We start from the raw sequence: 12,945 nt of genomic DNA, 5'->3' as shown, positions 1-12,945 counted from the left end.
ATCATGATATGAATTAGACCTAACTGTGATGTCTCTCCACAACCACCACTCTTCATGTCCAGGCCCCGACCCTATCAGGCACGTTCTCTTCATCAAAATTTGCCGCGTCAGCATTCAGCTGTTCACTTTCAGCATCATTCAATGAAGATGACACTTCCATTTGTGCCCATTTCCTTCTTCACAAAACATAAATGCATGCACCTCTAGATTTAGTTCTAATTAATAAAATCATTTTAAATTTATATCAAATAGAAAAAGGACAAAATGGTAAAATAAATTAAACAAAGGATACTGATCTTACCAGTAAGGTTTCATTTAGATACTATATTTTTGAAAATTGTGAAATTTATAATTAGTGATGAATTTAAAAAATTGACAGTAAAAATAAAGTATAAATAACAACAAGTAAAATGAGAAAGACAGAGCAACAAGTTCAAATTTAATAATATAATGAAGGTAATTATTTAGAATTATACTGTTCATGAAAAAATATTCTTTCTACTTGTTATCCTCCTCCTTCTTCTTCTTTTCTTTTCTTTTTTTTTCATTAATTTGGTAGCCCCATTTGGTCTCATTTCCCTTTTTGGGTATTTTTCTTTTGTGGGAAAATGTCTTTTTTTTTTCCCTTAGTGGGGGAGTACAAGTTTTTATGCTAAATTCCATTCCTTTATGGTTTCCAAACTTATTAATGTTGATGAGCTGCATGAACATGTGCTAATGAATGCACATATTTTCTCATTGTTTCTATTCATATTCAGTTTGTAGTTATAGACATTCGTTAATTATTTAATTTGTTGGTGATGGGAGATAGTGGGACCTTGCCAGTTGCCACCTCCTTTCTTTTTTTTTTTTTTTTTATTAAAAATAAGAGACTCGAACCCGCAACCTCTTAATTAAGTATGTGAACTATTACTCATTAGCTAATATTCTCCCTCACAATTTTATCACATTGGTTAATAGAATTGTAAATATTTTTACCTGTCACGTAAAAACATCAGCCAACAACATGAGCTTAGAATTAAAAAAATAAATTTAAAATGCTTATTCTTGAGAAGGCATATTCATCCAATTATGCTCTTTTATGACGCGGCCGGGGACACCAAAATTATTGAAAGGGTGTAAATTACAAAGAAGCCCCTAAATTTGGGCCCTGAAGTTCACAATGATGAAGATGAATTCCAATGGGTGGGGGATTCTATGGAAACAAAACCACCCACAATAAGCCGCGTAATTCACTTCAATTCACTTTCTTCCAAAATCCAATTTTGGTAGGGGACACACTGGCCCCACCTACCTCCCTAATCGGATAAGCTTCATTACTCAACGCCCTTGATCTTGCAACGTTGCATCTCATCATTGCTTCGACTCACTCATTCTAATTTCCAATCAACAAAAGTTCATATAATTATTATTTAAATTTCTCACCCCGGGTTATTATGTATTTGCTTTTCAGGACATCAACATTTCTTAACATTATTTCTGTATATATTGTTTGATCATTAACTTTAATTTGTTAAGAAATTAAGATATTCGAGCATATTCGGATGGTTGGGGTTTGATGGTAGAATACATAATTTTAATGCCCTAAATTCAGATGTGTTTATTAAAAAAATTTATTCGAGTATTAGAATCATGCTTATACGAATACAGAATCTAATACTTGACATTGATTATACGAATATATATAGTAGATATTTTTCTTCAAATCTCGCTTGATAATTATTTCGTTTTTTATTTTTTGGTTACTAGGTACTATATAATACGATTATAATTAGGGCTGGCAATTGATATTCTGTCCGCGGGTATCTAATTCGGTCCAATTCATTCGAGTAGGGTAGGCTATCTGACCCGTTACGGGTAGGGTAGGGTACGGATTTAGGGTGTACCATATTCTATCCTACACGCACCTCATATATAACACATATTTTATAAAAATTAGATATATAATGAAGGAAGTGAGAATTAAACCTACAACCTCCCTTATGTAATGACTTACAATACGTGAACAACCACTAAAACTAATTAGTTAATTTAGTAATTTAGAGCATTAGTTTTTTATTTTTTATGTTATTAATATGTATAAAATTTGAAATGATTGAATTTTATATTTACTTTGAAAAAATTTGATATTTCTGCGGGTAGGATAGAATAGGGTATGATTTAAAATTTTAGGGTGCGGGTAGAGTTAGGATTAAGAGATTCTCAACCGCAAGTAAGATAGGATAGAGTTTTAATAAAATTTTCAATCCGCGAATAAAGTTAGGATATGGTCCAAACCTTACCCTATCATCCCCATTCCCAACCCTAATTATAATTGTTATCCTATAAAATACCCGAAAAAAAATGATGATGAATATTCGAGTATATCCATCTGGTTGGGTTGAAGAGAAATTATTGGACCTCACCTACGTGGATCCTCGCTGTCTGGCCCAACTTCCACTCGAGTCACACGACTGGTCAGATCTGAACCAACCACTTACATAACGCCACGTAGGCATCCAGAATTTACCCACATGTGCGCGGCGATTAGTGCCCAATAGTTGGGCCTGTGGTGGGCCCAATTAAGCCACAATTTCGGTATAAAATGCATTTGGAAATTACAACATCATCCAAACCAAGCTTAAAGAGAGAAGAAAGAGAGAGTGAGTGAGGAAGTGAGTCAACATGGGTGGAACAACCATGGGTGGTAGAGTAACGAGGTTCCTGTCGAGTCGCCGCAGGGTAAAAACCCTCGAGTTCAGCTACGTGGTTGAACAACCTCAACATGAGACAAGTTGTGTTGTTGGTGACGTTGAATTCGAGTTTCTTGATGATGCAAACATCTATAGTGCTTGCAGTAGTGATGACTCTAATGAAATCGAGTTGGATCAACATCATGATGATGATCAAGATAACGATGATGATACTTGTAACCTTGAGGATAATAGAACTTTTTGGGACAACCAACACCAGATTTTGCAGGTAATTAACCAATTAAATTACTCTATCTGAAAAAGTGGTGTTCTCATTATCTATCGTGGTGGTTAGAGATATAATTATTCATGTTGTTTCTTTCTATCAGTTTACGTTTTTGGAAATTCGCGATTTACAACAGCTAGTAAACGAGGTAAAATTTTTTGTTGTAGGCAAATGTATGCAGAACAAGTTCTTTGGAGTCAAGGATTAGGCATGCAACCAAAGAAGCGCTTCAAGAAATACAAAGCGAAGAGAGCGTCTGCGGCTGCGGGAGAGAGATGGCGGCGGCCACCTCGTGCCGGAGCTGCTTGATGAGGGAAGTTTCAAGGCGGCTTCAGAAAGCAGGTTTTGATAGTGCCATCTGTAAAACCAAATGGAGAAGCTCACCAGACATTCCTTCAGGTTTGTACAATTTTGTCTTCCAACTTGCTCATTCTTTTTTCCTTATGGAAAACTATGGAAACCAAGTAGGTCATAAGTCAAGATAAGTTAACTTCCTTTTAATTTAATTTCTAAAATAATCTAAACAATAAATTTGGGTGTTTGTTATTATTAGGAATTAGGATTAGATATTTTTTTAATTTTTAATTTTTTTATATTTTTTTAATAAATTAATTTAATTACTAGTTGGTTTTAGTTGATTAAACCTCTAATTAGTTTTTTAGTGGAGTTGTTTTCTTATTATATTTTCTTTGACTTGTTCGCCTCTCTTAATAAAAAAAATCTTTAAGGTGGGTCTAAGATTAGATTGAAACCAAATAGGCAAATATTCTTCCTTTTGTCTTGTTTTTTTCCTTTGATTATTTTCGTTTTGTGATGCATGTACTAACTAGTTGAATAGATTAATTTCAAGAATAATGCATCAAATACATCATTGATACAAAGACATATGCAAACATTACAGTCACAAATACAGATAATTGATATTACTTTGTTTCTTTGCCAAGTATTTTAAAACTAAAAATACAGCGACAACACAAATATATAAATCAGTTTTTTTTTTTAATATTTTTATTTTTATCTAAGACGGATATTATTAAAGAGAAACCGAGAAATTATATATTAAGGAACTGATATGAAAATACTAATTAAAATATTGATAAGTATTATGTTAAATTATTTAGTTACTTTTAATTATTATATTTAGATAAAAATATTGATGAATATTCACCATATATTAAATTATTTTATTCCATTTATTTTGTTTTCACCTGAAAAAGTGTTAAATTAATTACCCTTTTCAAAATCCTCACTAGATTATTAATTAACTCTACACTTTATCTGTAGGGTTATTTTTATAAGATTACACCTAGCTAGTGGGAGTATTAAAGTGTAAATCATAAGAATATTGAATGGTAGGTGCACAATTCAAAAGTGAGTTAGGGATAAAAAAGTTACTTAGAAAATTGATATGGATAAGAACGTCTTGTCATTTGAATTAGATATTGGTTATTGTCACTAACCCCTTCATAAAAAATATTTATCACTTTTAATTAAATTATGGGAAGTGCTAGGTAAACAATGATCATTTTAAACAAGAATTATTCTTCACATACAAGTTATTTACACATACAAGTTTATACAAGTCATTTATATTATATTGTTTAAAAATTTTTTATGTATGTGTATTGATAAATTTTGTATAATTTAAAATTTTTCTTCTTATTTCTTACATTATAAAAGTGAATTTTATTAAGTTAGAATTAACTTATATAAACTTGTATGCCAAAAAGACTTATATGTGTAGCAAGTCTCTTTAAACAATATGAATAATCACTAATTAAATAAAAATACACTACACTTTTAAATTATTTATCTAAATCTTAATATTAAAATAACTGTGTGCAGGTGAACACAAGTTTTTGGATGTGATAGACACTACAAGCTCAAAGAAAGGGGAGGTAATAAGAGTGATGATAGAACTAAACTTCCGGGCGGAGTTCGAGATGGCGAGGGGAAGCGAGGACTATAACCGGCTGGTGCGGCGGCTCCCGGAAGTGTTTGTGGGGAAGGTGGAGAGACTAACGAACTTGATCAAGATCTTATGCATGGCTGCAAAAAGGTGCATGAAAGAAAAGAAAATGCACATGGGGCCATGGAGAAAGCATAGGTACATGCAAGCTAAGTGGTTAGGTCCATGTGAAAGGAACACTTCAACAACCCCTTTATTATCATCATCATCATCAATGGGATATTCTCAACAATCTCACAGGATTATTCCAAAGCCAAAGCCAAGAGCTTCCATGTTAACGGTTGATTTGTTGGACAAGCTATCCACTATGCATTGTACAGCGGTTGAGGTTTTGTAACATTGTATCTTATTATTAAGAGGGAGAATGAAGAGTTTGCATTTTTACCCCCCTTTTTTTCTTTTTCTTATTCGTTAACCCTTTCCGAGTGCTTCACAAATGTGAAATGTCCCATGCACATGCATGTTTTATGTAGAAAATAATATATATGCCCAGTTCTAATTACGGTTGCGCTGAAATGTTATTGTCACTTAATTAACTAACCAATCCCCTTAGTTAACCAAACCAATTAGGTATAAGCCAATTTGAACAAATTTTTTAAATTATTAAAAAATAAAATTTTTAATTTTTAAAAATAGAATTTTAAATTTGTAATCATTTTTTAAAAAAAAATTTAATTGTTAAAAATAAAATTTTAAACTTGTAACGGCTTTATCAACGTGAAGACCAAATTTTTTTTTTGGTGACTAGACCAAATTAAAATAAAGGACGGTTAAGAAGATTTAATTATTAAAAAGGACCTTTAATATTAAAATTACTTAAAAGGACTAATTTTATAATATTTAAAAAAAAAGACCAAACCTTTTTTGTGAAGAGACAAATATATTCTTAGATTATTTTTTTATTTATTTTTTTTATTTTTTTTTCTAATTATCTATCATACTCAAATCCTTATTCTTCATCTATAATTCATAGAGACATTTGTTACTGTCAATCACAAAACGTAAGACCTGGAAGTAGTAGGGAGTATACTAATGTCTTATTATTATTATCATATATAGAGTAGTCAACAATGAATATCAAATAAATTATTCAAAACTTGTGGAATTCGTCTCGAGAGATCTCTTTCTTCAATTATTCAAGGCTTAGCCCTTGAATCAAATACAATAATCGGTGTTGATCTAATTGGTCTCTGGCGTGAAATATTTGTATACCTTTGTGATAGACAACTCCTGGCAAGTAAGTTGATTTTCTAATGCTGTATTTGGTATATCCTTGCTTTCGAGGAATCTAAAAAACATTAAAATCTAAAAACAAATTTGAAAGAAACATATTACTCAATAGTAATGTTTGTGCAAGGGTATACCAAATGCAGCATTGAAAAATCAACTTACCTTTGAGTCGGGTGTCTATCACAAAGGTATTAGATCAACACCGATTATTGCATTTGATTCAAGGGTTAAGCTTTGAATAATTGAAGAAAGAGATCTCTCGAGACAAATTCCACAAGTTTTGAATAATTTATTTGATATTCATTATTGACTACTCTATATATGATAATAGTAAGATATTAGTATACTCCCAAATGTTATGTTTTGTGATTGGCAGTAACAAATGTCTCTATAAATTATAGACGAAGAATAAAAATTTGAATATAATAGATAATTAAAAAAAATATGTTTACAAAAAAAGAAATAAATAAAAAATAATCTAAAGATATATTTATTTCTTCACAAAAAAATTTAGTCCTTTTTTAAATAATATAAAATTAGTCTTTTTAAATAATTTTAATGTTAAAGATTCTTTTTAATAATTAAATCTTTCTAACAAATTTTTATAATAATTTTTTCTGAAAAAAACATCCCAAGTTAAATAAAAAAAATTTTTTAGACGGCGTTGCCATTCTTCCCGCTTTCAATTCTCTTTACTGCGACGTGCGGATTTCATTGGACTCCGATAAACCAGACTCGCGGCAATCGGAGCACGATGTCAATGGTTTGATCTTTAAAATCCTAATTTTTAAAAAGTTATTCAAATGAACTTACAGTAAAGTTGGTTTTTTATACTTTCTCTCAACGAAAATGTTATTAATTTGTATTTATTTCATCACGAACATTATTTTGTATTGCCAAGGATCGTTCTTAAAAGTTTTGTTACCAACAATGAAAGTAATATGGCAGAAGTAGTCATCTTTGGATTAGTAGGTTTAATACCACCTTATACTTAACAAACTATTGTACCTAGACGGCTAGACCCAAGGAAGAATCTCTCTTTAGGTTCTTCTTCCCTTGACCCTATATGACTATATTAAAATGGAAAGTCGCTTTGAGATTAGGGGTGGCAATATGTATTTATCTGCGGTAGGGGTGCACATGGGCCGGATGAAGCCGGGTTTGATGTGACTCAGACCCGGCCCGAAATATACACCGGGTCTATTTATTAGACCCAAACCCGACCCTAGACCCGATGAAACCAATACACTTTCGGGCCACAATTATACCGGGTGAAAACCGGGTAAAAACCGGGCCGTTAACATTACATTACGTTGATACCTTCTTGTAAGCTAGCATGTAAAAAAATTTAAATTTCCAAGACTCCAACTATTAGTTAACATGGTAAAATTCACTTAGAAAAATATAACAAGAACCAACCCTTCTTCAAAATTAAAGCATAACCACAATCAATACTAAAGCATAACCACAATCAATACTAATATTTAAATCAATACAAATAACACAATCTTATGTATTAGTCTAAAGTCTTATGCATTCTAAACATAAAACATTAATTTATAGTCTTATAATGACTAATAACACAAAATATTAAGGTTTACAATACTTAAATTCCACATAAGAATAGTCATGATCTATCACTAATAACACAAAATATTAATTGTGTATGATGACCGGGCCACCGGGCCGACTTCGGGTGACCCGAGCTATGGCCCGGACCCGACCCGAAACAATGACCGGGTCTATTTTTGAGACCCGTACCCGACCCTAGACCCGATGAAATCACACCAAATTAGTCCCTAAAGTATTCGGGACCGGGCCGGGCCTTCGGGCCGGGCCGGGTCTGTGCACCCCTAATCTGCGGCTATCCAATCCGACCCATCTGATCGGGTAGGGTTGCCAATTCGATCCACAGCGGGTAGGATAGGGTACGGGTAGGATTCTCGTGCGGGTCGGGTAGGGTGCGGGTTGAGCCTCAACCCTATCCGACTAACCCGCACTCTATATATATTTATGTTATATATTTATATAAAAATATATTTTAAGTGGATGTTGAACCAAAGACCTCTCACTAAATATAAAAGATCCTTAACTATTAAAAGGAAAATATCTATGAAGCACGGACACTTTGCTGAGTTGCCGTGTCTGTGTGTCGGACACGACACTCACCGACACTTGTCCGACACGCGTGTCTGCTGTGTCCAAACTGTGTCTCAATAAAAAATAAAAAATTCTTCTCCGGACACACTTGGACACACCTAAATACCATCACGTGTCAGCGTCTCCGGTCTTATTCTTAATATATATTCTTAAAATAAATTTAGATATAGTATATATTATTATTTATTAAAACAAAAAATATTTTAAATATTTGATATACTTAAAATAAGACATTAAAAATAATTTAAAAAATTAATTTATATTTTAATATCAATAAAATATTAAAATATCATTACAGTTTATCTAAAAAATACTTTATATTTTATATGTATGCGTGTCCCCGTGTCATGTAAGATTTTAAAATTCGCGTGTCGACGTGTCCCGTGTCGTGTCGTGTCCCGTGTCCGTGTCAGTGTCCATGCATTATAGGAAAATATTAATTGATAATTTAATATTTTTTTTTACATAAAAATCAGTTCTATTTTAAATTATCATTAAGTTATATAATAATATTATATATTTTTTGTAACCCGCGGGTAGGGTCGGGTACCTGCAGGTTAAGAACGGATAGGATTAGAATTGGGATATTCTCAACCCGCGAGTAGAATTAGAGTTGGATCCAAACCCTACCCTACTCTACCTATTGCCACCCGTATTTGAGATACGTTGCTTGCCATATATGATATATCACCGAATAAGCAGCCACCTAAATTAGATTCTAGTTTCATTTAAGGACCATCTTTGATGATTGATCTCTCGGCCTTTCTATTTCAGTCCATAGTTGAATAATACCCATAACTATTTTAAACTCCAATTTCAAATGAACGGCCCAAATAACCAGTCCAAATATTGAGGCCCAAATATTGCAAATTTGATTAATCCCAGATCCAATTAAGGAATTAGAATTAAAAAACCTAGACTAGTAAACTAATCACAATTGCCGATTACTACTTACTAGTTCGCGGAACAAGGAAAACAAAATTAACGAGAATAGAGTTGAATCCGTGCAAACCGTACAGAGTGGTAAAGTTTGTTTTGGTATTGGACTGGATTAATTTATTAGATCCATCAAGAGGCGTAAACCCTAGAATATAGATTCGGGTCTCGTGATTATTATATTCCATCAATAATGCGTGTTCACCTAAAAAAGCATATATATATCGCACTATGAGAAAGTCCAACCGTACTACATTCTCTGTGATATTGACACGTGGGTTCCACAAGGGTGGACCCCACATTCCACCAGCACGTCCATGATGAGTGTTATTCCACACACTGACACATCATCATCATGCATCATGCATTGCCATCTCTCATCTCATTCAATTCAATTCAATTCAATTTCAATCGTAATCTACGGTCTGATAGAAGGAAGAGGAGGAGCAAAACAAGGATTCTCTTTCGTTCACCAAAACATGGGATTCGCTGCTGCACCCTTATTCTCATTCCCAACAACAACATCGCATTATAATTACTACTTCCTCGTCATGTGTATTAAGCCACCCAGGAACACCCTTTCTTCCATGGCGATTTGATCTTTCCATCTTCCTAAAAGCCTTATAATCCCCTTTGAGGTAACACCTTAATGCACCTCTTCCTCATGAATAAAGTCATTTTCTTTTTTCTCTTCACTTTGTTTATTATGCATTGTTTCTTCTTTTCCTTTTCTGTTAGATAATATACTTGTTTTGTTTTGTTTTGTTTTGTTTTGTTTTGTTTCTTTCTTCTTTATGCCAGGCTTTTACGGAAGGTGGGATCTGACTTTGATCCTATAAGGGGTGTTTGGCTGTAGAGTTTCTGTAAGGTCACCAACTGTTTGATTCATTGCTCATTAGTGTTCCTCTTAATTACCTTTGTAACTCTGCAGCTCTTAATTTGAACCAATCCTTCCGTTTTTTTTTTTCGGGGTTTTGAATCAGTTGGTCATTTTCTAGATAAGAATCAGATGTTTTTGCTTAGATTTTTGCACTAGTTGTTGTTGAAGGATCTGAAGAAAGAAATATAGGTTTTTGAGCTAGTTTTTTAATGCAATTTTCAAGCTGCGGCCTAGAGAAGTTTGAAATTTTGTTACGAGACCTTTAATTAGGTTTTGAAGGGGGGAAACTTGGGAATAAAATGGGTGAAGATCACAATTCTTGGTTAAGGAGGACAAAATTCTCTCATACTGTGTGCCACCGCTTGAATCCTTCGACACTTGCTTCTATTCCTCTCAGCATTGAGACAGAGCACAATTCAGGTCTGAAATCAAGACCTTCTTACCCGCAGAGATCTTCTTCACCCTTGCCCGAAACTTCGCTTTCTGATACCTTTAGGGAAGCACGGCATGATCAAAAGAGGTTCTCAACACCAGGTCCTAGGGGGAAGCCCAGCAATGAGGGAAACATGGATAAGTTGCGGAGCAAGGAGCTTGGGGAAAGTAAGGTTTTGAGGTTGAAATCGCGTTCCAATAGTCCAAATGGGCTAGTGAAACCAGATAATAACTCAAACCACCAAAAGGATTTAGCCTGGACCAAGTGTTTAGACAACAGTGGAGGAGGAAAGGTTACCGAAACAGATGAACGATGGAATGTTGACCTCTCTAAGTTGTTTCTTGGCCTTAAGTTTGCTCATGGCGCTCATAGTCGGCTTTATCATGGTGTATATAAGGAAGAGTCTGTTGCAGTTAAAATTATTAGAGTACCTGATGATGATGAAAATGGAACCTTGGCTTCTCGGTTAGAGAATCAGTTCGCTAGAGAAGCCACCCTTTTATCTCATCTTCACCATCCGAATGTTATAAAGGTAAAATGATATTTTCCCTTTTTTGGTATATGGCTATGTATGCTGTTGTGAAGAGTATATGCCTATTACAAACACTGTCTCTCATGCCTTAGTTGAATAAGATTGGTATAGCTAATTTTTTGGTCTGATTTGCAAGTTAATATCATGTTGACATACAAACAACAACGAAGCCTTGTCCCACTAGGTGGGGTCGGCTACATGAATCAAACGACGCCATTGAACTCTGTCATGTATCATGTCTACAGAGAGACCGTTTACATGTAGATCTCGTTTGACCACCTCATGGATGGTCTTCTCATGGATTTGACATAATGTAGTGTAATAATGATGCTGTTAATATTTATATATGTTTTCTCAAATATTTTAATCTGATTCCAGTTAGTAGCAGCATGCAGAAAGCCACCGGTTTACTGTATCATCACAGAGTATCTATCAGAAGGTTCTTTGAGGGCATACTTGCATAAGTTGCAGCACAAACCTATGTCTCTACAAAAGCTAATAACTTTTGCTCTAGATATTGCTCGCGGGATGGAATATATACACTCTCAAGGTGTCATTCATCGAGACCTTAAACCAGAGAATGTTCTCATTGACGAAGACTCCCACCTCAAAATTGCGGATTTTGGAATTGCTTGTGAGGAGGTAGTCTGTGATTTATTGGCTGATGACCCGGGCACCTACCGATGGATGGCGCCTGAGATGATCAAACGTAAATCCTATGGGAGAAAGGTTGATGTCTACAGTTTTGGGCTTATGTTATGGGAAATGTTGACTGGAACAATACCATATGAGGAAATGACTCCAATCCAGGCTGCTTTTGCTGTAGTAAATAAGGTATGTCCTCTGTAATTAAATTGTACAGGCTTTGATTCATAAGAATATCATGTGGGCAAGGTTTTCATGATGTGATATCGTGTTCTTTAATACTGTGTTCAGATACATTAGTTTTCAAATTTTTAGAAAAATCTAAAAGCAGCTACCATTAATGTATCTTGGCATGTGTGGCGAACAGTCACAAGAGAAAATTAAATTGAATTTATGCAGGTTGATTTATAAAGCTAAAACATTGATATACATATCTTAAATGGTTACAAGTTCTGATGTCTTCTTGAATGATATCCCATTTAAGATGATAGGTTAGTCAAATGGAGCATATTTAATTCATAGGATCAACCAATGTGGGGGTAATTGTGGTTTTCTGGTAAACAGTTTTGTTTCTTTTTGGCAGCTTATTAGTTCTTGTCTCTAGTAATTCTGTGACGTGTTATTATTTATTTATCTTTTCAGAACTCAAGGCCAGTTATTCCTTCTGACTGCCAACCTGCTATGCGAGCTTTAATTGAGCAATGTTGGTCCTCGCAACCCGATAAGAGGCCGGATTTCTGGCAGATTGTTAAGGTATTAGAGCAATTCGAATCCTCGCTTGCCCAAGACGGGACCCTGACTCTGGTACAAAACCCTCTTTCCCATGATCATAAGAAAGGTCTTCGGCATTGGATTCAAAAGCTTAGTCCTGCGTATCCAAATGGCCATGTGCCTAAACCCAAATTCACATGAATCATTGCAGTGTCCTGGATTTGGTAGTACTCCACCAGGTCCATTGTATTAAAAACTGGAAGGTTTGTTTTTGACGTTCTCTGGTTTTAGTTGTGACATTCATGTGACAGGGAATTGATTTTTAGGCCAAGCACATAGTTGAAAGCTTCTTCTTCTTCTTCTTCTTTTGGTTGTGTGTGTGTGTGCCGTGCATTGCATCCACACAAATTTTTTATCAACTTGTGTCAGCTGCATATGCACTTATAATTCGTATAAATATAAATAATATGAGGGTAAATGGATTTGATTTA

General features: G+C 34.2%; 2 protein-coding genes across 2 annotated transcripts; both read left to right on the top strand.

Annotated features, from left to right (window-relative positions):
• Nucleotides 1-2,604: 2,604 nt before the first annotated feature.
• LOC107624081 (uncharacterized) lies at nucleotides 2,605-5,463 on the top strand. The gene is made up of 3 exons (XM_016326528.3): nucleotides 2,605-2,961; nucleotides 3,126-3,357; nucleotides 4,804-5,463. Exons 1-3 carry the CDS (start codon nucleotides 2,665-2,667, stop codon nucleotides 5,262-5,264), a joined length of 990 nt encoding a protein of 329 aa, XP_016182014.1. The 5' UTR covers nucleotides 2,605-2,664; the 3' UTR covers nucleotides 5,265-5,463.
• A 4,039-nt stretch (nucleotides 5,464-9,502) lies between these two features.
• LOC107623505 (serine/threonine/tyrosine-protein kinase HT1) lies at nucleotides 9,503-12,945 on the top strand. The gene is made up of 4 exons (XM_016325810.3): nucleotides 9,503-9,891; nucleotides 10,055-11,098; nucleotides 11,477-11,932; nucleotides 12,386-12,945. The coding sequence occupies exons 2-4, from the start codon at nucleotides 10,433-10,435 to the stop codon at nucleotides 12,653-12,655; spliced, it is 1,392 nt and encodes a 463-aa protein (XP_016181296.1). The 5' UTR covers nucleotides 9,503-9,891; nucleotides 10,055-10,432; the 3' UTR covers nucleotides 12,656-12,945.

Source organism: Arachis ipaensis, chromosome B10 (assembly GCF_059453495.1).
Source record: "Arachis ipaensis isolate K30076 ecotype BB chromosome B10, ASM5945349v1, whole genome shotgun sequence".
Taxonomy (NCBI): Eukaryota; Viridiplantae; Streptophyta; class Magnoliopsida; order Fabales; family Fabaceae; genus Arachis; species Arachis ipaensis.
Note: the sequence above shows the minus strand (reverse complement) of the source record. Positions and strands in the feature narration are given on the sequence as shown.

Excerpts from the sequence above, each read along its gene's own strand:
- LOC107624081 (XM_016326528.3), top strand. The coding sequence starts at position 2,665 with ATGGGTGGAACAACCATGGGTGGTAGAGTAACGAGGTTCCTGTCGAGT. Across the intron at positions 2,962-3,125 it reads ACCAACACCAGATTTTGCAG|GCAAATGTATGCAGAACAAG; the intron begins GTAATTAACCAA and ends TTTTTGTTGTAG. Across the intron at positions 3,358-4,803 it reads CTCACCAGACATTCCTTCAG|GTGAACACAAGTTTTTGGAT; the intron begins GTTTGTACAATT and ends AACTGTGTGCAG.
- LOC107623505 (XM_016325810.3), top strand. The coding sequence starts at position 10,433 with ATGGGTGAAGATCACAATTCTTGGTTAAGGAGGACAAAATTCTCTCAT. Across the intron at positions 11,099-11,476 it reads ACCATCCGAATGTTATAAAG|TTAGTAGCAGCATGCAGAAA; the intron begins GTAAAATGATAT and ends ATCTGATTCCAG. Across the intron at positions 11,933-12,385 it reads CTTTTGCTGTAGTAAATAAG|AACTCAAGGCCAGTTATTCC; the intron begins GTATGTCCTCTG and ends TTATCTTTTCAG.